This window comes from Falco rusticolus, chromosome Z (genome assembly GCF_015220075.1).
Source record: "Falco rusticolus isolate bFalRus1 chromosome Z, bFalRus1.pri, whole genome shotgun sequence".
Taxonomy (NCBI): Eukaryota; Metazoa; Chordata; class Aves; order Falconiformes; family Falconidae; genus Falco; species Falco rusticolus.
This window is the reverse complement of record NC_051210.1, coordinates 31,579,096-31,604,715: the sequence shown is the minus strand read 5'-3', so window position 1 is coordinate 31,604,715 and position 25,620 is coordinate 31,579,096. Positions and strand designations below refer to the sequence as shown.

Sequence of the window (25,620 nt, the reverse complement as noted above, 5' to 3'; positions counted from 1 at the left end):
CAACAGCCTTTCCTGTGGCAGTGGGAAAAGACTGATCATTTCATTAAAAAAGGATTCTTAAATATCCAGTAATAATAGCAAAGTGTGTGGACATCACTGTCCATCATCTCTGAGCTGGGCACACTCCAAAAAGGTGAGTTCTTCTTCAGGAGCATCTGCATCTATTTGTTTCCTTGATTCTCTAAACCTAGGTTTAGGTGATGTATTTAACAGCATTTCCTACCTTAATAACTACCACTGACCTCCTTGTGTAGGATGCAAGAGGTCTGTTTTTCCACATGCCAGCCACAAGCCGTATGGCAAAGTGTGTGACAGGGGTAACCCTGACTGCAACTGAACTACACACACTCTAGTCACAACAGCTCCTTGCCTTCACTTGCATGTTTCCAGCTCTGTGGTAATCTCAGTTTTCAACCTCTATGGTAGTGCAATATCCCTCATAACAGGAGTTGGCACTCCAGACAGACCATGTCACAGGGGTTGCAGACATGGCCACAGCTGACTCCTAAGCAGGATTACTTCCTTCTGATGCCATAGGCACCTGAGCAGCAACCCCGCCGCAGACAGGTTCACGTCAGCATGTCCAACCCAACTTGGCCTACCTGAAGAACAGCTCAAAGCTGTCTTCCAGAAGTTTTCAGGTGTGTTATCAGCAAGTTTAGCTCAGCCTTCACACCTCTTGGTCACTAACTTCTCTGCCTGTACCAAACAAACCCCAAAAAGCAATACCGATTTACTTCCAAGCCACCACTGACAGTCACAGCAATGAGGCTGTCCCTGGGGAGCATCTTTGCCTAGTAGGAGCCAGCACACAAAGTTGCTCTGCCTCTCCTGGGGGACTTCTCCCCTTCTTGGGCAAGCTGACCCTGCCAAAACAAGAGCAAGTCTTAATGCTGCATGCCATGGGGCATCTTAAAAACAGCTCTGTGGTGACAACCAGTGTCCTTTAGGGCATGGGGCTAGCTCCTCTGCCATACAGGCTATACCTCTCCAACCTCACCTCTTTCAATCCTCCCTTCATCTTCTTTCCCACTTTCTTCAGTGACCATCTCATCCCACCAGAAGAAGCACCCTGTCAGACAGGCTGACCTCCTGCAGGAGTCTGAGGAGCAGGGAAGGAGGTCTATCAATGAAAGGGGGCAGAACTTCCCTTTCCTTTGGACCTGCCCTGACTGTCACAGGTGGTGTTTCAAGCCTTTGCTTCCTATTTTTAAAGAGTGGAGCCCAGTGAGCAAGAAGCACTACTGAGCACAGAGAGGGACCCTCCCTCAGTGACAACGATCCCCACAAAGCTGTCTTGCACACCTGTCCCCATGCCTCGAGAGCCCAAAGGTCTGGGACCAGTTTCTCTGTGGGGGCCACTCATTTGAAGCAGAGCAAGGCTTTTCAGCAAGCCAGAAGTGCCGTCGCTCTGTCACACCACCCTCTGAGTGACCCACAACTTGCAGTGAGAGTCAAGATGTCCCTGTGGCTGCTGCCTGCTGCCTGGATTCCTGGTCAGGCTTTGGCTGTGGGCTTTGACTCTAGTCATTAGGTCAGACAGCCTAATTCTGACCTCTCAGACAGAAGAAGAATGGGTTTCCTTTAATTCTACGATGAAGCTTTTTTAGGCAATGAAGGGGCCTTTTCTGATGAGAGTTTGAATCTACTTCCATTATTACAGGGGAGTTTGTGTCTACTGCTCCCATCCCTGGAATGGATCTTTTTGGGTTTCTGTGGTCTTTCCACAAAATACACAGCATGGGGGAGAAAGGATGTGTTTTTGCTGACTCCGGGAAAATGGCAAACAACCAAATGCATCAGTCAGGAACAGTGAGTAATAGCTTTAAATGCACACAACTGTTAGCAGCACATTTTAGTGCATTAATAATTTACACTCCACGGAAAGTTTAATTTATGCAAAGTGAGAGTTTTGTGGCATAGTTACAAAAGGCACACATGATCCTGGAGATAACAGATCTATAGTGAGTCTATGATTCCTCCTGGGGAGCTATACCTTGACTGCAAAGTCTCTTGGGTTTGTCACAGGTCTTGCTGGACGGTTTGTACAGTGCCTTTCTCAACACGCCAACAGCTGGGACAGGAGTGCAGTACAAAAGCATTTCTTCATCCATAAAGAAGAAAGGTATTCTTGAGGCCTACCCATGCTAAAGAAACACCTGGAACTGCAAAACATGCACACCAAAACATTCAGAAAGATTGCCAGCAAAGGGGAAAAGAATACAATTATCTTCCAAGTCTCATGACCCTGGAAGGCTTGCTGGATTGTTGCTGATGCACTGTCACTTCCACCTCCAGGCTGTAGCTGCTGCACCTCTAACTGCCTCCTGGGACCCTGCCCTGCCCTGAGGATTGCAGCAGCCAGTGTCCACCAGAGGTCCAAGGAGACACCCCCCCCCCATCCAAAAGACACTTGCTGTTTGGCCAGAAGGAGCCAGGCAGCACACAGCACTGAAAGGGAGATTGACAAAGCTGCCAAGCAGCCCTGAAGCCTGCAGCAAAGCCCACCAAACAGCAATGGCTTTGCTTAATCTTCCCCAGACCTGCTGCACCTAGCATGTTTTAGTCTTCTGAGCCTACTGCCCCACTTACTCCTCCTAGCCTGGGGAGCGTGGGACCACAGGCCTGCATACACAGGTGACCCAGAGCCCAAGAAAGGTGGCACTCAGAGCCCAGGAAGGTTGCTCTGTCTGAAGCCATCAAAAAGCAACATACAGCCTCCTGCTGTTTAATGGGGGGGGTTGCGTAGAGAAGACTAACAGAGTGGCAAGTCAAATGCCCCACAGGTTAGAGATGCCAGGTGTTTCCCCTGTGCCTGGGCAGAAGGATACTGCTTCTGGCTACATCTCTTTCAATGGTCCTTTTCCAGGTTCTCACCTCACTCCAGGTTCAGGATGGACAGCAAGTGAAAGGAAGCAGGAGGAGAAGGTAAGTAATTTGTGTGTGTGTGTGTCTGTGTCTGTGGTTTTGGGATGGGACTGAGAATCCAAAGTGGACTTGGTTTCATTGGCTTGGTGGTGCCCCAACTTCCCATAATATTTCAGCACAAACCCCCAGTTTTTAAAAAGACCAGTTACACAACTGTTCTGCACTCTGCTTTATTTTGCAACCTTAGCAATCTTCAGGGACTTTTTTCCCTGCAGAATATATGTACATATATTAAACAAGAATGCTTTCAAGACATTTGATTGATTAGATGCAAAATAGCTGTCTCCATGACCTATCTTTTTCCAAAGCCAGGGAGTTAAGAGATCAGCAAATGGCTGCAGGTTTTTAATAATTAATTCATTAACCCTGAATTTAAAAGACACACTAAAAACAAGGTCTGCACATGAGGGTTCTGTAACAATAGTTTAAAAAGACTTAGGGGGGAATATCAGACAAGCAAGACACAGCAGCACACCACTCCACACTACCTGGCCTTCCATCCTTGCTGCTGCTGGAGAAAGTGCTCCTGTGAAAAGCAATTCAGACAAGCTTTCCTTTTCCGTTAATTACACAAAAAGCGCCTGGCTTTAACCTCTCTTAACTGCCTGAGCAGTCTCCACAGAGCTGTGCAGTGCGTGGTTCTACTCTGCTGGCCATATGAAACCTCCCCACCCCTCATCTCATGCATACACAGCAGTGACATGCTTTTCTACAGAAGCACACAGCCACCCTCACTGTATTTCATGTCAGCCTACAGCCGTGCTGCTGACAAAGCAGAACATCACGTGCTTTGCAAATGTTTGTTACCAGCGTTGAGATCTTCAGCTTTCCTTAATGCCTTCCACAAGCAAGTGTTTGGCTTTGTTTCTCTGTAAAATGCTGAAAGCGGTAGGAAACCTAGGATCTGACCTCTGAAGCCCACAACGCACAGTTGTGCACCCACAGCATAGGATCGAGGCTTGTCTTGCATTGAAGTGAACACAGTCAAAGTCCTCCTTACATTTCTTTTCTTTAACCACTTCCCCAGTCATTGGCTTGCTGTTCATTTTCTGGGGTAAATACTGCATTGTGACACTAATGTATGCCGAGCACAGCAACCTCATATGATCTGCTTCCACCTGTGCTAACACCCCCACCCCACCAGGCCCTCCTAAAGAAAATGAAGCAAGACAAGTGTGTTTTGAAGCAAACAAATATGCAAAAATGAAACAGTCTGGGATAAATGGATCAAGTGGCCAGAGGAGGAATGAAATTTTGAACCTGAAGTCTGTGCACACTGGGGAACAAAGTGATGTACCAGGAGAGCTGCCATCACTGGAGTGATGCAGGAAGGCAAGGAGGAGGCAGGGCATGGCAGGTGCAGGACAGCCCAACTGCACAGCACTCTGCCATGACACAGGGGATGTGGCTGTCGAGGGTTTGCGGGTACAGTCAGGGAATGGGCCAACACCAGGGGTCGGGTGGGGGCATCTGCTGTGGACCAGCTCACCAAGAGATGAAGCAACTCTTAGACAGTTGGAGGAAGCCTCGTGATGGCAGGGCCAGATATTGCCAGGGGACTTTTCCCATCAGCAAAACCTTCTGGAAGGGCCCCTGACTGGCACAAAAAGTCCGCTGGGAGTGGAGCCAATTGTGCAGCATCCCCACAGGGGTGGAGAGGATGTTGCACCACAGGCTAGGCATGCAGGCAGGGCAGGCGTGGTGACAGACAGCAGGGCCAGCCACAGTTCAGCAATTGCCCAGCAGGTTCACAGGGACGAAGAAGGTCAGGATTGAGACAGAAGTCCAGAACATTGGTCAGAGTCAGCACCGTGGCCAGTCAGAACATGGCACAGCACAGCACAGACAAGGATCAAGACCTCAAAAGTAGCCCTGGTGTGACAGGGGAGGCCCCAGGTGAGGCTTCTGCCAGCTCCTTCTCACACTCACCTTAGTGGCTTCCCTGCAGCCTGATCCCAGGTATCACTGCACTGGTTAAGAGATGGCCTCAGGGACAGGCAGCCAGAACCCAAGGAGGACAGGAGGAGGATCAGGCCTCTGACACAGCAAAAATAAAGTGGAGAAGTGTGAGCAGACATTTGCAGTGAAAAAACAACCCCCTTGTGTTTTGTTTCCCTACACAACCAGATGCCATGGAGGATGGGAGGCACAAGGGCACAGGTATGTCAGGGGGAGCTGGTGGAAGGTAGTGAAAATAGAGAGGCCAGGGGATTGTAGTAAGAAGGATAAAAGCAACTCCTGTTCTCCTTTTTCCATGCCCCAGTCCTGATTTTCCTCGAGGAAAAATCAGGGAGAGGAAGAAGGAGGACTATGTCCATGGCTGGCCTCCAGAGCCTATTTCCCCAGGCTCTTCCAGCCCCATCAGCACTGCTGCAAATTCCCAGAGACACCTCCAAGCTGAACACAGGCATCTTCTGAAGGGGCAGACTGATCCTAAGGTTTTGTATTTCAGATGCAAATGCCATTGCAGGCTCAGAGGCCACTAATACGTATGAATTCCAGCAGAGCTGATAGATATGGGTTCAGAGGAATAAATGCAAGCCCTGTATGAGCTGTCTACGTTATAACCCACAACAGAGGAAATCAGAACAGCTTGTTACCACTATGCAAGAGGTTAGGAAGCATGCATTTACTCATCCAGAATCAGCTCTTGTTGCTGGAAATACAGAAATTTTCTCAACTGTTTTGCTATTGTCTTTCTAAGGCAAAAAGAAAACAAAAAAGAAAGGGCTGTGCCATCCAGGATATACATAAGCCTGCCAAACAAACTGGATTCCTCTCTTGGCTAGAATTACAAACCTGTACACGGCAGGAAGGCTAGTACATCAACTAACAACAACAACAAGAGAGGCTCGTCAACTGCTTCTGCTTATTCCTTTCCGGAGCAGTAGGGGGAGAAGAGAGATCAACTTAAAAGTTCACGACGGTCAGTCTTTCTTACACTTTATTAGACTGCACAAAATCTTGCCATAAGTCTCCCAGAGTATTGTTCACTAAGACTTCCTCCACCCAAAACAGGAGAAAAGGCTCTAGAGGGTGATTAAATACCAAGAGGCCAAATTTAGGTTGCTCTGGACTCTAGCCTGTGGGAGCCAGGAGCTTAATGTTCTAGAAAGGATGCATTGTGAGAAGATCTTGTAAGGCTGAGTGACAACTAGAGCACTTCAGCCAGCTGCTTTGGGGACTCATCTTTCTACTGTGTATAGCAGTGGATGAAGATGTTACTTCTGAAACGCCTGCTGCTGACCACTTGAAATTTCAGAATGTGGGTTGTAAACCAGTTACTTCAATCTTCCTTTCCCTCCTGCTCCACCAAAGTAAAATGAAGGATAATAACATGCCATAAACTGAGATAAATATGCCTCATCCCTTTGGATATCACTCTACCAGATTGCTCAGGAAGCTCAGGATCTGACAGATTCCACCCTGGAATCAAAATAAAAAAAAAATCTTCAGTTGTGCAGCTCCTGAGGTCTTCAAACAACACGGCTTGAGATTTTTGCCAAAGGAGGCAGCAGAATATCACCAAGAAAAAGAGGCAGTCTTCCATGCTGCAGTTATTAAGTGCCATCCTGGGGCAACAGGTGGGGATTCAGCAGTTCCCTTTGCAAATGTTGGGTTTATGTCCAGCTCTCAATTCCGTTTTGGTAAAGCCTGTAAGTCTAGTGTTAATGCCACTTTCTGGAAGGGTTTCATTTGTGGAGCTTAGTTATCATTTGCACTGTAGACCACTGGGGAAATAGCTTAAGACATGTCCAAGAGATGCTGTGTGCCACACTGGCGAAACACTAGTGGTGAGATATTTCAGTGGGACTGTTTTGCTTAATCAAAACTAAGTATGTGCTCATAGAGGCAATGACCAATACTACGTGGTTTATGGCCACAAAACTGCTCTTTCTCTTGCTAAACTTAAAAGTAATAAAAAAATTCACCATCTATTTGGTGAGAAAATTACTGGTGAGAAAACTTTTCCAAGGTAAGTAAATTTTGCAGCTGAATTTCGTCGTGTAAATGCTATTCACATCCTTCCCCATGGCTACTAATTCATAAAACAGCCAGATGGTTGACAGCAGTCTTAAAATAGCCTACTACAAGGAACAATTGCATGGAAATTATCAGACAGGTGAAAATCTGCCTTTCCAGCCATGTGAAGAACTCCATATTAGTAGTTATAACTGCCTGTGTATCTGCACATACATGGGCATGTGTATGAATGACAGTCTCTCGTCCTAATAGTTCCACCCAAATAATGCCATTTGGTGGACCCTGTGGAAGTTGACTCCTCCATAGACTGAGGATGCAAGATTTTGGGATGAGAACTGCAACAATCTGCAAGCCAGGCAAAGGTTGTGCCCTTTGGCAAGTGATGACCAGGATCACCAAGTTTTTTCTTTGTCAGTCAAAGTAAATTAGGGTTTTCTGTGTTGAAATAGGAAGGGTGCTTGCCTACCGCTCCTTGTGCCTATTGAAGACTCTTCAGCATCAGTGGACCCTCCATTTTATCCCTGCCCTTTCAAGCATGTAATTCCCTGTTCACACATGGTCCATCCATAACACTAGTCCACCATCAGAAAGGCAAGAAGGTAAATCAGATTAAGGCCAGTCCCACTTCTGGGGAGTGGAGATATTCATGTGCTATGCTTATTTTTAGCAAAAGATGGTGGGTAAGTCTGAGCCAGCACGTTTTTCATTCAATCTGTCCCTGGACACTAACAGATGGTGCTTTCTTGTGCCAAGCACTAATGCACTTTACATTGGCACTCGTGTCAGGACACAAAGCCTGCCAAGTCCCTGCTAAATCTGCTGATGCCAGGAAAATTGATAATAAACAGCTAGCCAGGGACACAGTCCCAAGGTTTTCCACTACCTCCAAAGCAGTACAGAAGCTGTACCAGTGCAATGGTGTCAGCTGCTCTCCAGCTCATGACTATCAATGCAGCAAAGGAGGGTCGTCGAGCACTGGGGAAAAAAGGGTCCTGAGGCTATCGACATAGCTGCATACTTAAAGATGGAGGGAGATCCATCTGTTTCATGGGAATTAGCTGTGCGCTTAAAACAGGGCTTTGAGAACCTTGACTTGTGCGTTAATGCTCAAACATCTGAGCTAATGACAATTAATATAAATGTACATATTACTGAACATATATATATATACACACACTCACACATATATATACACACATATCACCTGATAGGGTGATTCTATTGTTTAGCCTTCCTTAGTACCCCTTGAGTACTGAACAGACTACATTCAGTCTTACAGGTCTACTTCCTGTGGCTACCAATCCCACATATGATAAGGTGACCTACAAAAGAAAATTCTACAGACTCCTCTGAGGAGCTCACACTGTTGTGCAGGTGATTGTGTTCATTCTTTGAATACAAGCATCCAAAATTCTTGAGCTGTAAAATTCCTGTTCCTTTCCACCAGATGCCTCAGCGCCCAGGCTTCTTTCTTAGATTGCTCAAAGCTTGGTATCCACATCTCTTGGAGAGAAGTCCAACCAGGGTCTGAAGATGAGAACCTGAAAGCCTCTGGTTTGGGGCAGCTCAGATGGTTAATCTGAGCATTCCATCTCTGGGGCAGCCATCCCTGGCAATGGAGAGAAAATAAAAGGGGTTATTCAGGGATGCTGGCAGACAGAGAAGAAAGCTGCTATGCCATTAGTAAACTATCAAAGCATGTCAATGGCATTTTCCTTCCCGCTACAGGCTCTAGCCATGTCCCTGTGGGTGTCAGAAGGGAAGCTCCCTCCAGTGTCTGGGATGAGGCCAGTTACGCTGACAAAAGCCTGAATCTCAGATCAGGTTTGGCTGCGAATGAGCAGCACCAGCCCACCCAAAATGAAATGCTAATGCAAGGAGTTCTATTTCCATCATATTATTCTGTTTTCATCTTAAATACGCACACACTTAATGAGATAATTTTTTTAGGAGAAAAAACAAGGGATGCATAGACCAGGAGACCAAACTCGTCTTCATAATCTTCTTGACTAGAGAGCCACAAAAGCATGTGGAAGGGGTATCTGTATCTAACCTACTCTACACCTTTCCATGGTTGTATTCCTAACTCAAAGAGAGGACATCTGTCCAGATTTGCACCAGACTCAAACAGAAAAGCCTAGTTAAATGTATTAGCAGTTTGCTTTCCCCAGCACTTCAGCTCACCTTAGCAACTTCAAATGCTTTCTTCATCTCCCTGCTACTGGCTGACCATATGGTGTATTGCTCAGACTCTGACCAGCTGAAAGATGGCCTAATGGATATAGGACAGCTGTAGGATACTAGAGCCACTGACCAGTTTCATTACTGGAAAGGTGTTTTTTTTATTCATGCTGATAACTGAGCTCATGGAGAGTTTAAAAAATGGCTACTGACTCTTGGTATGTAAACCTGGAAACCTTATAGGAACGTAGCAATTAAAATGAGTATCCACCAGTTCAGAAATGTATGTGGTGAGAGCTTTTAGCTTCAGTTTAATTCCAAGTAATGCTCTGTTTATACCAGCCAAATCACAGAATCACAGAATGGTCAGGGTTGGAAGGGACCTCTGGAGACCATCTAGTCCAAACCCCTGCTAAAGCAGGTTCACCTAGGGCAGGTTGCACAGAACTGTGTCCAGGTTGTTTTTTAGTATCTCCACAACAAGCAGGCTCCACAACCTCTCTGGGCAGCCTGTTCCAGTGCCCTGTCACACTCAAAGTACTGAATTTTTTCCTCATATTCAGAAGGAACTTCTTGTGTTTCAGTTTGTCCCTGCTGCCCCTTGTCCTGTCACTGGTCACCACTGAAAAGAGCCTGGCCCTGTCCTCTTGACATTCACCCTTAAGATATCTGTAGACATTGATAAGATCCCCCCTCAGTCTTCCCTTCTCCAGGCTAAACAGGCCCAGCTCTCTCAGCCTTTCCTCACAAGGGAGATGCTCCAGTCCCCTCATCATCTTCACAGCCCTCTGCTGGACCCTCTCCAGCAGTTCCCTGTCTCTCTCGAACTGGGGAGCCCAGCACTGGACACAGCACTCCCGATGTGACCTCACCAGGGCAGAGCAGAGGGGGAGGATCACCTCCCTATACCTGCCGGCTACACTCTTCCTAATGTACCCTAGGGTCCCATGGGCCTTGGCCACCAGGGCACACCGCTGGCTCTTGGACAACTTGCTGTCCACCAGCACTCCCAGGTCCTTCCCCGCAGAGCTGCCTTCCAGCAGGTCATCCCCAGCCTGTGCTGGTGCCTGGGGCTGTCCCTTCCCAGGTGCAGGGCCTTACACTTGCCTTTGCTGGACTTCATGAGGTCCCTCTCCACCCAGCTCTCTGGCCTGTCCAGGTCTCGCTGAATGGCAGCGCAGCTTTCTGGTGTGTCAGCCACTGCTCCCAGTTTGTGTCACCAGCAAACTTGCTGAGGGTACACTCGGTCCCTTCATCCAGGTCACTGATGAGTCAGGTGAGCCAAACCAGACCCAGCACTGACCCCTGGGGAACACCGCAAGCTACGAGGCTCCAGCTGGACTCTGCACCACGGATCCCAACCCTCTGAGCTCTGCCATTCAGCCAGTTCTCAATCCACCTCACTGTCCACCACCCAACCCACACTGCCTGAGCTCACCTATGAGGATGTTGTGGGAGACAGTGTCAAAAGCCTTGCTGAGGTCAAGGTAGACAACATCCACTGCATTCCTCTCATCTACCCAGCTGGTCATTCCACCACAGAAGGCTGGTCAGGCATGATTTCCCCTTAGTGAATCCATGTTGACTACTGATAACCTTCTTTTCCTTTACATGCTTAGAGATGACATCCAGGATGAGCTGTTCCGTCACCTTTCGACAGGTGGAGGTGAGGCTGACTGCCCTGTAGTTTCCTGGGTCCTCCTTCTTGCCCTTTTTGAAGCCTGGAGTGACATCAGCTTTCCTCCACAGTTAGTAGCCTCAGGAGACTGAACAGCTCATGGTGCCTTTGAAATGGCCTTCTGGTGTCATGTCTGGCATCCTTGCAAGACTGCTGGGATCTCAGTGCTGGGCTTCCTGGTAAGACAGCCATTTCTAGCTAGTCTCTATCAGCATAATTTCAAGAGAATTAGACTGGGAGGAACAGGTCCAGTTCTGCTCACAAATGCACAACCTCAATGTTGTGCAAAAAAGGTGCAAACATCAATGTTTCAATGTTTAGTCACCAAGTGTGGCCACAGGCACTGGCATGTTGTCACTACAGGTTTGAATGTACCCAAACACATATGTAGACCCAGACAGTCATAGAGTATTTAAGTCAGGAGGGACCTCCAGGGATCATCTAGTCGAGTTGCCTCTTCCAAACAGGTCTAATCATATCTAATTGCCTAGGGCAGCACTGAGTTGAGTCTTAAGACATCTCCAAGGACAGAGATCCCACAACCCCTCTGGGCAACCTGTTGCCAACTGTTCCAGGTCATCTAAAGCATGTCAGCAAGTTAGGCTACTTTCTGTAGCCTGATAAAAACCTTCTCCCTGAATAAATCAAGCGTTCTGCTGAAATGACTACCAGCTCAACAGTCAATGTGTATGAGCTCAAGCACTGCAGCAGCATGAGGAACATGCTCTGGCTGAGCAGCTGTATCTTCTGCCAACACCTTTTGACAGGGAATGCACAACCCAGTGGCACCAATACCAGTGGTTGTAGGCTGCCCAGAAATCTGGTAACCAAACCTCCTGGGACAAATCTGAGCCTAGTGCCATTTTAAAGCCTCTCTGAGACACAAGGACAAAGACACACGTACCTTTTCTTCCCTTCTGATATTTTCCCACACTCTGTTACACACCATGCACTCAAAGGCATCTATGTAATTGTCCTGGGTGACATCTTGCACTCCCCACTTGCGTTCCTTCATTGCTGTAAGCAGTCTTGGGTTGGAAATGTCCCCTTTCAGCTTCCATTGTAGGTAGGACTCATATTCTTGATCGTTTGTATCCAGTGTTTTGATATAGTGGGCCAGATCCCGAGGGTGTGAAAAACTGGATACCAGGATTGCGCTCCTGTTACTAGGAAGCCAGTCTACAATGCTGGGAGACCCAAAGTATACTGGTACCACTCCCAACTTCAGCGGCCGCCAGAGTTTTTCAGTGATGTAATCTTCACAGATAGCATTTTCAAAAGCAAGAATGAACTTGTACTGTGCCAGTATTTTAGAGAAATTCCCATCATCCATGGCAGTTGGACTTCTGAGATGCTGGGGAAGGTCTCTGTTATGCAGACATTCCCCGTAAGAGTCTACTTCAATGTGGCACATTAGCTCACGCACATAGCTGTCCCGATCAGAAGGAGGGTTGCAGTCAGACTGCACATATACAAGTGGTGCAAGCCTCTTCCTCAGGCTGTTCTTCATCTGCACTGGGATCATGTACCTCAATGACTTCAGAACCTCTACACCCTCAAGGTACTGAGTGGTCAGCGGTAGGTGGGAATGGCGGCTAAAGGTTGCAGTGTGGTTGAACAAGGTGATGGTCGGTTCATGGAAGAGTTTGTAGTTGTTTTTTGGTGACTCTTCATGGAAAAGGGCCCAATCATGATAGTCTTTACGAGGGAGGGGTAGACTGTCTATACTCAAGTCAGTACCTAGACAAAAGCAGATTGTGTTTAGCCTACGCCTATCTATCATGCAACACTAACTACAATAACACAGAAGTCTAGTTTTAATTTAGTACCAACCCTACAACCATTGCATTTATGACATTATAAGGCATTATTGCAAAGAGAGCAATTCATGCAAAGACAGAGGAGTGTTACAACAGATAAAACTGAATTTTGGCAGCACAAGAATCTAGAGAATAGGGATCAGGAGTTAATATGAGAAATGGTTTACTTTCAGGTTGCATCAGTTTAAAGGCCTCTCATTCCAAAGGCTCACCAGGAATTCTAAATTTTAATGTACTGCAATGAGACTAATAAGATGCTTAATAATCCCCTGGTTCTGTAAATAGGGGAACAGATGGTATTGTCTCTATCTGTGATGTGAGGGAAATGGCTACTGCAGGGTTCAATTTCACTCTAGTAGCAAAACAACAAAAAGGATGCTAAAATATTGGATAGGGTTAAGGAGAAAAATTACAAGAATGACTTCAAGTCTTGGGAAGACATCGGACTATAGAGACTTTGGAAGGCCATCTATTTAGTTTATCAAAGAGAGAATTAAGAGGTAAAGTATCACAGCTGCCTACCAGATACACAAAGAAGTAGCTTCTGTCAGAAGAACGAATGCCAATAGTAGAAAAATGATCATGTCTGAACTCTAAAAACAGACACTACAGCTGCTTGCACCTCCCTGCAAGGAAAGGGAGCCTCCAGAACCACTTAGGAAAGCTGTGGTGGAAGCTTTAGTACAAATCTAGAAGCCTTTTCTCAAAGGCTGGTCTGTGCAAAACTGAATTCAAAATATGAGCTCATGAACCTGACCCTTGCTCACCTTTTATTACTGCTGAGCTACGCTCACAAGACTAGCCTTATTGCAGATTAAACGAAAAGCTGGTGAATCTCTGTCAAGATGCTTCCTCACTGTCTTATAATTGTATCTGGTTTTTACTTAAGTACAAGCACTGAATATACAAAACTTTTAACTGGTATTGTCAAGCAAAGGAGGTTCATAAACTGAAACAGTGATCAGCTGGTTTAGAAAACATCACAGATCCCTTCATTTTGGACAACATATTCTACCGTCCCAGTCACACTCATAAGTTTTCACTTTCTGCTCTACCCTTGACCTCAAACTACTGACAGGAAAAAAGAGGCGCTAGCAGAAGTCTAACACAGAATTTTGATATAAAACTAATATATAAAGAAAGGGGGGAAAAATGTCCAGTCTTTGTGGCTGCACAAGCTTGCCAAGGTGACTCCAAGGGTGACCTTATAACTGCTGCAGTGAATACAGGTGTTAGCTCTCAGTAACATAAAAACCTCCTATAGAGCAAGACCCTTCAAGAGTACCAGGTGGGTTTTTTAAAGGCTGCTAGGTATGTGACCTTCCATTTTCCACTGAAGGGTGGTCCCAAGCCCTCAACACTAAAAGGATGAAGGGCTGTGCCACCCACTGAAAAATGCTATTTGCTGCCTCTGTTTTTGATGTGTTTGTTATAGGGATACAAGAAGGTGAGGAAAACTGAAAGTCAATCAAATTCTCACAGGGAAGCTTATAAGGTCCATCTGGTTTTGAAAACACTTTGTTCTAAGTGATGCCCAGAAGAGAAGCAGCAGTGCGTACAGACAATAATGAAACACTTTTAATTGAAACCATAGCATAGCTCTGCCACTCACAAGGGTGCTCTCTCTTCAAAGTAGTATTGCAGGGAAGAGGGAAGGGCAGTGCAGGAAAGAATGAGACAAGGAAAGGGATAAGAGAGAGACAAAAATCTAACCTGTAAAACTTACTAAACAAGGACAGAATTAGGCAAACAGAAACAAAGAAAAATGTACTATAGATCACAGCACATCAGAATGACTGATTCTAATATCGCACTTAATCAATCTCAGTCCAGCAAGAAGACAAAAAGCTTTTAAGGAATAAAGGGGAGGTAACATCAGCATGTTCCCCACACCATAAGATGAAGGAAACAAAAGAGGTTTATGAGGGGATAAAGCACAACATGACTAAAATTATGAGCAATTTCAACTTCCAAACTATTAATTAGGAAATCTTAGATATGTGGCAAAGTGCAGAAGGGAAAGACAGATGCTGTCAGGAGAAGTTCTGCAGCTTAGGAGACATCTTTCATTCAGGATTCATACTCCAAGGACTCAACACTCCAGCACAGAAAAGTTGGACATCCTCCTCCCTTAGGAACAACATCCCTGAGGCTCTGACAACATAGCATCAGATCCAACTCATGCTGACTCAGTTGCATTGATAGCTCAGGCTACACACAAAACTCTGTGAAGTATGTGACACTGGAAAGGTGGAGCTGAGAACCCCTCCCAAAAGCAGAGACAAAATCTAGCAAAGTGGATGCCACATCTCACTTCCAGACAGGAGATGGTGGCACTTGACAAAGTAATCACCTACAGCTAAGGGCTTCCCAGGCCAGCCAGGACAGTAAGTCAGGACAAGCCACAGAAAAGAATATGTTCCTAGCAAAGCAGTTCTGCTAGAAACCATCTGTATCCCATATTTTTGCATAATATCTTTCCTAAGCTTTGGATTGTTCTTCTCTTGACTAGCTCACTGACCAAAGTTTCAGGGAAAATTAATGCAGTTTCTCTGGAAGGTAAAACGGTGCCCTGATCCAACCTTAGCAAGGAAATGCAGATGTTCAAATTTTCACTCAGCACTGTTTAGGGGAAATACTGGAACACCAAAATCTGCCTTTTTACAGGCCCGCAACTCAGTTCATCAAGGCCAGTGCATGTCTGTATGAAGCTTTTTCTGTGCTGATGCAGCATTTTTCCTCACCTTCCACATCATGTACCACCTTTGTCTTTGCAGGTTTTAGCATTGTGGGATCACTTATTGTGGTTTAAAAATAAGTAACATTTTTGCATATTTTGACACTTGTCTTTACACAGTCATAGCCAGCATCACCAGAAAAAGAAAAAAAAAACTACAGGAAGAGTCTTTTGCCTAATATAAATATTGCTTTAAAAACAAGTAAGTATACCACGTCCACAAACCTGCTAAAAAAGATCAATAATAGTCCTTCTAATCCTGAAACAAATACAATTACTATCAGAGACCAAAACCACCACACTTTACAGCTTTCATGTGATGCAAACCCAGCTTTCCTTGTCTTTAATTGGGTCAGCTTCTCATTCATTTGCTGTTATTCCTTCTCTTTCATGCTTGACCACTATATTATCAACTGAGAAAGCTGACCTACTTGGAGCTCTGAAAAGATTAGCCGCTACAAGTTTTTGGTTCACTGTTAACAACCAAGCTAAAGGCCCTTCTTTCCTATATTTCCAGTTCACACGTATCCGGACTGAGTGAATGAGATTCAGGATTCTTTTACTTTGTTTTCAGACAAAGCAGCTGAACCCACCAGTCACAGAAAAGCATTTGGCTTTATTTTTCCACCTAATATTCCACACATTTTTTTCTCTGAAAAGCAACCATGTGGGGGAAAAGAATAAAATTAACAAAATAAGGCCTACTTTTAAAAGTTGCATCTTTTGTTTTGTAGACTCACTTTACAGTACATGTAGCGGGAAGTTTCTGAGGCGGCAAAGCCAGAGCAGCTCAAAAGGTTGCACTAGCTGCTGCTCTCTGTGCAGAATCAATAGGTTTCTTTCACCACTTTCCATTTACAGTCTGCTAGCAATCTCTCAGCGCATGAGGAAAGGGAGCTGCACAGTTACCAGTGAGGGCATTATTTTAAGACAAAAGACTTGCACAGTGCAACAAAGGCCTTGCAGAACCTCTGCTATGGGTGACAAGCCAGAAGACTGTAAAAAGCTGGCTTGATCTCAGGCTGTCTTTTCATAACTTGGCAACTGTGGGAAATTATCTTTTTTTCCCATAAACTGGGAGCACTTGTGATTGGAAAGCAGCATGAGACAAGGCAACAGTCATACCACAGATGTGAACAGTCACTTTTCAGAGTACTTGTACAGAGTGTGCATCTCTGGATCTCTACTGATTGTATTCAGCACCAGGTTAAGTTTAGCACAATTTTTTGCACAAGTTTCCTGCTCTCAGTGATTGCCACCTAGAATACTTAACTTCTAAAGGAAAGTAACTGGGCAGGAGAGAAAGTTACTCCTTTAAAAAGAAACAGATTCTTACCATAGAACAGAAATGCTCTTGTCATCTGATTGTGCTGGTAGGTCTTGTTGATGGTAAAGAAGCAAACATCCTCTCCGCACTGACCCAATCTCCCTGTCTCACCAGTCAGGGGAGACCACCAGAGCAGGACAGGATAGTGATTTACATCAGACTGTGTCTTGAAGCTGCTGTGAAGTTCCTGCTTCTTAAACTGAAAACTGTGTCTCTCCACAGGTTTTAATGGGCCACTGCGTAAACTGGAGATTACTGCCACCTTATTCTCTGAACTGCCCAGTTCAGTGATAACCTTCAGGGAAATAAACATACATATCACAGTGCATCACTGTCATTAGCCGGGACATCTGCTTGACAAATCAGAGTTTAAGCATCAAGCACTAAGTCTGCATATGAAGTTTCTGTCAATCCAAGTGGATGCATTTCACTGACTGCAGCCACATCCGGGTGATCTTATGTCAGAACAGCAAAAATTTTAATGTGAATTTGTAAGGACATGGTGAGAAACACATTTCTATACTGAGATATGGCCACATCACATATGATTAACAACACAACTTCTGCTTTCTTCCTGGAAAAAGCACAAAACTGAGGATAGCCTGTCTGTAGCCAGGTTTCTTCTAGAAATCAGCTGTAAAAAAAACGCCACAAAGTTTTCAGTGTGGCCATCTGTCCTCACTCCTACTAATTTTTAAACCACTGACCAAATAAATTAGGTGCAGACAGGTCTTACAGACAATGTAACTACAACTTCATGGCTAGCTAGAGGAAAAAAATCCCATCTGTATGCAGAGAAGTAAAAGACCTACCAGTATGAACCATCATTTACAGATCTGAAACTCTATGAGGAACCTTAAAAACTCGCCCCTAACACTGCTCTCCATCTGCCATGAGACAGAAGTTCCCAGAAAACCTAGGGTATTTCTGGTGCCCGTGAAGCCACCACTCATCTACAGCTAGTACCTGCCATAAGTGTCCTGGGACAGAGCAGTCTGTTGAGTGAAGTGACAAGAGATGGTGCCAGCAGGTACTGCCACAGGATACATAGATCCTGCTCTTCGCTTTAGTGGAGCAAAGACCTTTCTGCTACAATGCACATGGGGGTTTTGTGTGCATCTTCACAGGCAGTGTATAATGCCAGGAACAGCTGCAAGAATGACAGGGGAACTCAAACTCACCAGACAGCTTTGACCATAGCACTTCCCCTTGTCAGGTGGCTCTGAAGGAGGATGTTGGAAAGTGGGAAAGCATTGTTTATATCAAGTTGTTTGAAAATATTTATCTTTCCCGATAACTTTACTGTACGCATCCATTTTGCTGATTTCTGTGTCATTCCCTCTCACTGTGTAGCAAAATACATTGATTGTAGCTGGACTAAATAGGCTGTGTGCAGCATGGGACACTGGGACAGCACACACAGGAGGCTGTGCAAAGTGCAGCTGTACAGAAAAGTGCAGAAAACACTCCTGTGTTGGCAAGTGGATAAGATACTAGCTGGGGAAAAGATGCATATGTCTAATACTATATAACTGCAGCAATGTAACTGAAATAAGTCTACAACTACCTCATAGTCAGGTTTCTCCAGGAACATGTTCTTTCTTACCCTGGCAGAATTTAAGGAGCCTCTATATTTGCACAGAATTTCTAGTAGCTCTTGTTGAATTCCTGGGGGTTGGTACACCCCAACTATACTGACAGCTCATGTGCTAAAGCAGTCCCAGCACCATTAAGTGTCACTATTCAGTGAATACTCCGAGATAAGAACCCCAGCTAGGCACAGGGAACCTCTAATCAACTCCAAACCTGCTAAGCTGTGGAGGTGCAGCAAACTCACGAACTCTCCCAATAAAGGTCCTAAAAGACTTGCTAGCAATGCTCCTGTGCAAGGGCAGCCATATCACCTTTGTTTGCCTTGTTCGGGGGAACAGAACTGAAAGTGACCATCCAGTGTCAGTGACCGCCCCCAAGAAACCACACCAATTTGGAGCAGGAAGCTTGCATGGGAGAGCTTCACAGGGTCTCCTCCTCCTGCTGGCTCCATGGTAGTGATCTGAGGTACCAGTCTGAACCAGAGCCTCAGTTCAGAGCACAGGCCAAGAAGAAAGACAACTCTAGGGCAGATCCTGGCCCTCTCACAGCTGAAGTCTCCTAAAGGCTCATGACTGCCAACCAAGGCTGATTTGATTTGTCTAAAAGTTGTTCTAACAAAAATCTAGGGTAATCAGCCACAAATTAATATGCCTCCACATTGATTTTTCTCTCATGCATTTTTTTAATGACCAGTTACCGGATTTCCTAAGAATAGCCTTTGAGCCAGCACTGATGGACAGATTTCCATCACAGCTGCTGATGTGTTCAGATTTCCCTGGTCCATCTGCCACTTTAGAACGAAATGGGTCCAACCTTGCCTCCCTGCCTGATGAATTCAAACACATGAACAGAGGAGGCAATGCTGGATGGAGGCAACACAACATGACATGGTATTATACACTACTCCTGAGAAACAACTCCAGGAGCTGAGGAGCCACGCAAGAAAGGTGTTCACTGTATAATGTCGCTTCAGGAGACAGCTATTACCACCAGGCCAATGCTGCTGATAGTTTCTTTAACTCCTCTTACAGCACTTACTTCTACAGAAAATGTCTGTTGCCTCCAATGCTCTCTCTCACCTGCCAGAATTACATCATTCTTTGAAAGTGATCTCATGCATACCCCACACCCTTGCCCCTGTACCTGGAGTGTCACCATAAGGAAAAAGGCAGCTGCAAAGCAGAAGCAAGACGCCCACAGTTTCTTCTTCATCTTAATCATGCTGCACTGCTAGGCCTGCCAGAGCGGTCAGCTCTAGGCATCAGGAAGGCCAGCTTGGCTAAAGTCTTCAGCCTTTGCTGCAGGACTTCCCCACTCTATTCTTACTCCTCTTCATGGTGACTGCTGCTGAAAAAGGGCACAGCATCAATACAGAACACTCCTCTGTATTTACTCAAGCTCTGTGTTATTTAGGCTCTGTATTTAGTTTGATGTCTACCTGTAGCTTTCTGTAGGTGCCAGAGCCACATTTTGAGCCAGGTATCCAGAGAGCAGCCTGCACAGAACAGCAGGCTCATGCACAGCCCCAGGCATCTACTCTCTTTCTGGTCATCCTGGGCTTGGGCATCCTCTCTAAGCAGGGTCACACATCCTCTCATCCTTGTAGTCAGCATAGAGAGACGCTGATTGGCCTGGCTCCGTCCTGTGTGGGAAGGGGAAGACGTTTTCCTGAGTTTCAAATGGAAAACTGTGCTGCTTTTCAGCAGACTTACAAATAGGTGACCAGTAAAGGACTGTCCTTCTCTGGGCAGCCCTGAAAATGCTCATGGGGGAGGCACACAACTATCTGCTCTTGGGACTTAATATATTGCAGTCTTCTGGGACTTCTGTTCACCAGTGTATCTAGCCCAATGCATAGAGAAAGTAACATAATATAGCACAAAAACACAGCACAAACACAAACTCTCTCCACACCTTAAAACATTTAAATCTACCAAGTTCCCCTTCCCCTGTAATGTGTATCAGCGTTGGTCTGCCTCTCCTCAAATAACACTTCCCCATCCCTGATGGTTTTTTTTTTTAGCTTTCACGGTGTTTTGCTACATGCTGGATGTTGCTGTGTGAAAATCCTAACTCCTGGCAACAGGAGTAGGTGCAAATTCCAGCTTTGTCATAAAAAAAAAAAAAAAAAGTTGGGAGAAAGATAAGACTTTATTTCTCAATGTAGAGGAGTAAAGGTTGAAAATGTGGGTATTCTGAAAGCTCAGAAAGCAGAAAGACACACACAAAAAATGCTTAATAAACTGTTATTTTATAACTCATCTCTTTCAGAGACATGCCTCATGTAGTTCAGGCTGGGTTTCTATGAAAATCAGTTGGATATCATTGTATTGTCCCCATGTGTGTGCACCTGCCAGCTTTCCCCCCATCCTAATCCCACTCACAAATTTCCAAAAACCTGACAAAATGGGACAGGTCCCAAAACTACTGCCTGCCAAGGTACTACCTCTGTGGTGCTGGCAGCCAGAGGGAAAAAAAAAAGATCCTCTTTCTGTCTCCACCACAATGTGAGTTCATATCTTCCCATCAACCGCCAGAAAAGCCTTTTAGTAAAACCTCACACAAAACTATGCTGGGAGAGTTCTGCTCTGCACAGGACAGAGTTTTTGAAGGTTTTGTGTGGGCATGAAAGTGCGCAGCTGCCAGCTGAGCGCTTTTCACGTCAGGTGGGATCTTTTATAAACCCCTTGTATCTTCTGTGCCTCCTGCATTATAGCTAAAATGGGGCACCAGGAGGGGAAGGGGCTGAATTCTGTGCACAACTGTGTTGGCAAGATCTACTCAAGGCACACCCTGGAGCAGAACAGTATCTCTAATACCACATGTCCTACCCTGCACACGGCAAAAAGTAAGACTCCGATGACCCACTGAACGCTCCCCTACAGCCTACCCTGTGGAAAAAAGTTGTAGCGATCATTCCATTTTCAGGTATTCCTCCAGAAGGGGAACTGCCCACGCCATGGGTATGCTGTACCAGCCGCCCCAGGGTATTGCGCTGTGTCACGGCTTCATTCTTGCACTTGCGGTGCCCAACACTCGGTACTTTTAACCAGCGGGCCGATGCGCTCCGTGCTTGGGATGGGCCACACAAGGCTCCGTCCTGTCCCAGCTCTGCTGGCAAAGGTGAGTTCACAGCGCTCTCCCACCTCGGCCAGGCCGAGCGGACGCCTTGTGGGCTGGAGGGAAGAAGCATAAATCACCGCTCCCGCCTGTCCTGCGGAAGCAGCAGCTCCCCTCAAGTCCTGCCGAACTTCCCACCAGCTCTCCCCGCCGCCTCTCCTGCCAGCCCCGCTCGCTGCATCCCTGCGGGCTCAGCATCCCAGCCGGGGCTGCGCCTGCCCCCCACGCCGCCCCTCCCGCCCCGCCGGCCCCGGCCGGGCACCCCGCTGTACTCACCCCGCCGAACTCCTCCCGCCTCGCCGCCGTCCCGCCCCGGCTGGGTTTGAGGGGCTTTGGGGTAGTTCTTGGCTTGTTTTTTTACTTTCGGTTGGTGCACCCACCCGGTGCGGGGCGGGCGGCGGGGCGGGGGCTGGGCGAGCGCGAAGCGGGGCCCCGCGGCGGGGCGGCGCGGACCTGCGGCTCCCTCCGCCCACCGCGCTGCCAGCCGGGGGCGGGGGGAGCGGCTCTTTCGGGGGCCCTCAGGGCCCTGAACACGGAACGCAGAGGGCTAATCGGCCTGGGAGCGCCATCGCCTCCACCCCGCCCGACTGCTCCTGCTGCGCGTCTCGCGCTGCATGACCCCTCTGTCACACACACACACACGAAATAAACCCGGCATTCTCTGGGGCCTGTCGCTGTCAGCGTAACTGTTCTTCCTGCGGTTTTATGGTTTTCGCATCGGTGCCGTTATCTTAGCTGGTGCTACCCTGACAAGGGCTTCCACTGCATCGAGCCAGGGGGCTGTCAAAAAAAGAAATGAGTCATGGCAGCCAGGAAGACCCCCTAGCGCCTGGAGAGCCGGCTCCGGCTGCCGGGAGGAAGCGCATCCTTCATCCCTCGGGCGCGGAGCTGCGGCGGGCATCCCGTCCGAGACCAGAGACCATGCCTCGCTCCCTGCCTTGCCGAGGCATCTCCGCAGGGCAGTACGCAGCGATCAGGAAACAGTCCTGTCAGCCAGCCCGGCGCTTCCAGAGGTTGGGCCCTCTTTATGCAGGTTTTGACGTTTGCTATCAGTGGTGAAGGGTACTGACTCTGAAAGGGTGGTGCTGCTGGCTGACAGCAGAGCCAATATTCTTCCACCCAGTACAGACGCAAGAACCAAAGGTTTGTATTTATAACGCGCGTATGTCATTCAGAGACAACTGTATCAACACAGAGATATTTGATACCTCCACGGTTCTTCACATGTACTTGTATTTACACACAATCACTGGAAAGCACCAGATCTGCTGCTTCTAACCCAGATGCGGTGGGCAGGGGGGTGCAAGGTGGTGCTCACCCGGGGGAGCGGAGGGAGGAAGAATCCCAGAGGAGGCAGAGGGAACACCCGATGTGCCTCAGTTGAAACGCATGAGTGATAGAAATCACGAAGACGTTGTGCACACAACTCATCTCCTTACTCTACAGCAGGTCATGCCTGCAGCCTTCCTGAGAGGCTCAGCAGGGTACCCACTAGACAGCCTGAATCCAGTCCTCTGCGGCAGTTTAAGTGACCCCTGCCATGCTGGCTCTGTGCCCTTTCCTCCATAGCTACGCTTGCCTGCAGCCCATTTGGAGCAGTGCCCACCTATTGCTGCACATACTGCACCACAGAGCTCCGATTTCTCCCTGAGCTATCAGGCTCCTCCCAAGGCACAAACTAGTAACTGACACTGCAGTGCTGGGACATGACGGATTTATTTATCCTCCGCTCTTTGTGCTTCATCACAGGTCTCATCCGATTTGTTGCCTCTTCTCAAAGGTCCCAGCTGCTGGAGACGGTTTTAAGTAGAAGCTTGGTGTGGGGTGTTAATATTCTCTGTGAAGTGTCGTCACAGATACTAGACCTGTAACATGAACACTTTCCACTGATTACGAACCAGCCGTATGTTGTCAAGCAGATCCGGGCTAAGGCAAGAATCCTGCCTTTGCAGGCCTGACTAAGGCTTTCAGTGTGCCTTGAGGCTGAGAGGACTGACGCTGGCATGCCACAACGAGAGTGTAGTTCAGTAAATTGAATGGAGTGGTTGGAGGCAGATCAGAAGCCTGGTACAGCTTATGGGAGGATATGCTGTGATCCCAAATGGGTTTTTTGGTCTGGTCCGTCATTTTAAAACTCAGTTACACTCATGGGTTTCAAGCTTCCCGAGTTGGCAGACTCCCAAGTTGCTCTCATTAATGACACGACTTGTTTGGAATATGCTTCAGCTTCCTCAGATAGCTTGCTTTTTCTCAGTTACCATTCCTCAAGCCTTTAGAAGGAGTCCACAGACCCAACAACACACAGGTTCAGACAGAATGCAGAACCTAGTCCCGAGGGCAGAGGGATAGCTTTCCTATCTGCTGCACTACCCATGCCGTCAGCAAGCTATTCTTGGACCAGCTCCATCCAGTGGTGGGCATCGCAGAAGCCCACTGCTGTTTCTTGTCCTGCTATGCCACTCTGAGGAAATAAGCCGATACCGCAGGGTCTGGCTTGCCTGTAACGCATGTTAAATAGCTGGTAAAGATGATAAGCAACGGCGATGGCAGGTCATTCGTTACATGTTAGTTCTGGGCAAAACTTGACCAAAAAGTCCAAATCGTTGCTCAAACAGCAGAGCTGATAAACCAGATTTCTTCAAGACCTGTGTCTCAAGTGCCCTTTGCCCCTGGAGAGCTTTCGGTATCTAATGAACTCGCAATGCAACCTTTGACTCTGCAGGTCAGCAACAGTGACTTTCTCATCTGCTCTGCCTCTTACAAAACAGTATTTACTCTTTTGAGGTTTCTGTCATTCGTATGTGCACATTTTTAATACACCTTGTTTCTTATTAGGCCCATCTTGGTTCTTTCTCTTTTTTTTTTTAGAATGTTCTGCATTTTCTAACTTTTTTCTTTCACCTAGGTACTGCTGGATATCCTCTCTGCCTCTAGGTACGTCTTTCTCCATTTCGTTTCTGTTCTATTCATAGTCTTACAGCCCAAAGCAACCTTCCACTAGGTTGTTCTGGGTTTTCCCCTCCATTATGATGTTACTGTAGTCTCTATTACTGTAATACCCAGAGGCACCAACCAAACTAGGCACTCCAGTTACTGGATGAACATCCTGGCAGAAACAAATGAAGTCTCCAACTGCGCCATTAAAACAGAAAGGGCAGGAAAAAAGGCAGAGAGGCGAGGAAAGCGCAGAGGCCAAGCAACTTCCCAAAGGAAACAACACCGCTCAAGTGACAGAATAACCACCCGCGGGCCCAACTCTTCCTCGCCCCGCACCTTGCCTTTCAACTTGCAGCCATGCCTCCGCACTCCCTCACTGCTGCTCTGGCACCAGTCTTCTTTCCACAGAGTCACTGCAATGCGTGGACACACCTACCGCCCTTTCAATTTAAGCACCCCAAAATTAAAGACTTTAACCCTTCCCACCACACACGGAACAGTTTCCCACCTCCCTGAACATACAGCACTGATGCAGATGTGCACATGGCCCTTACTACACATGTGCTCTGGCTGTCGTTAACCCTCCCCTCTCTAAAGCGTCTCAGCAGGCCCTGGATTATGAACCTGCAACACTGGGTCAGCTGCTTTTCCTAACCAGTAGCTTCAGTTCGGCTACTTTGCCCTGGGGACCAACAGCACTTTAGGAGATCTCCTGCCTTACCCCATCTCACGCGCCAGTTACAACTGGCTGTTTCAAAGCCTCCTCTTACTGCCACCTGTTACGGAGACCAGATCCCCCGGTTCAACTCTGAAACGGTGCTGCTGTGTGCGTTTCCACGGGGCGGGGAGGAAACACCGATCACTATGCCCGCAGCACCTGCGCAGCAGCAGTGCCGGGGACGTGCTGTTCGCGGCTCCAAGTCCCCACCTCAGCAACTGCAGCAGCGTCACCCCGAGCTCCCACCGCGCCCGCCCGGCGCCGCTGGCCCCAGGGCCTAGTCTGGGCCTTGCGCCGGCAGGCCCCGGTGCTGCGGTGGGGTGGGGTCTCACAGGAAATACGCTGCTGCGGGCAGGGGGAACGCCTCCACTGCTGGCGTCGCAGGTTCTAGCTTACAGCAGCGACTGCCAAGCACGCAGCGCCGTAGCACAGCCAGCCGCCACCCGAACAACCGGTCAGCGTTACCCCGCGCTGGGGCGCCGCCAGCGCTGGCCCCGCCGGTCCCTCACGTTTCCGCCAGGGGACGGTGGAAGGGGAGGAGCAAACTGGAGCACGCCAGACCCGGGCGCCGGCTCGCCTCCCGCCGCCTCCTCCGGT

At 47.5% G+C, this 25,620-nt stretch overlaps 1 protein-coding gene across 5 annotated transcripts; it reads right to left on the bottom strand.

The window, feature by feature from the left end:
- Window positions 1–3,084: 3,084 nt before the first annotated feature.
- On the bottom strand, window positions 3,085–25,155 carry FUT10 (fucosyltransferase 10). Of its 5 annotated transcripts, XM_037374466.1 has the most exons (8): window positions 25,027–25,155; window positions 21,645–23,866; window positions 21,139–21,424; window positions 19,687–19,890; window positions 19,392–19,595; window positions 16,665–16,950; window positions 11,676–12,511; window positions 3,085–8,521 (listed from the first exon to the last, which is right to left on the bottom strand). In XM_037374466.1, the coding sequence occupies exons 5-8, from the start codon at window positions 19,467–19,469 to the stop codon at window positions 8,297–8,299; spliced, it is 1,425 nt and encodes a 474-aa protein (XP_037230363.1). In that variant the 5' UTR covers window positions 19,470–19,595; window positions 19,687–19,890; window positions 21,139–21,424; window positions 21,645–23,866; window positions 25,027–25,155; the 3' UTR covers window positions 3,085–8,296. The 5 variants fall into 5 exon arrangements, with proteins under 5 accessions (XP_037230363.1, XP_037230361.1, XP_037230362.1 ...); XM_037374464.1 differs by having other exon boundaries at window positions 21,645–25,155; XM_037374465.1 differs by having other exon boundaries at window positions 19,392–19,592; window positions 21,645–25,155.
- Window positions 25,156–25,620: the final 465 nt, after the last annotated feature.

Excerpts from the sequence above, each read along its gene's own strand:
- FUT10 (XM_037374464.1), bottom strand. The coding sequence starts at position 19,469 with ATGATTAAGATGAAGAAGAAACTGTGGGCGTCTTGCTTCTGCTTTGCA. Across the intron at positions 16,951-19,391 it reads TCCTTATGGTGACACTCCAG|GTTATCACTGAACTGGGCAG; the intron begins GTACAGGGGCAA and ends ATTTCCCTGAAG. Across the intron at positions 8,522-11,675 it reads ATATCAGAAGGGAAGAAAAG|GGATGGCTGCCCCAGAGATG; the intron begins GTACGTGTGTCT and ends CTCCATTGCCAG.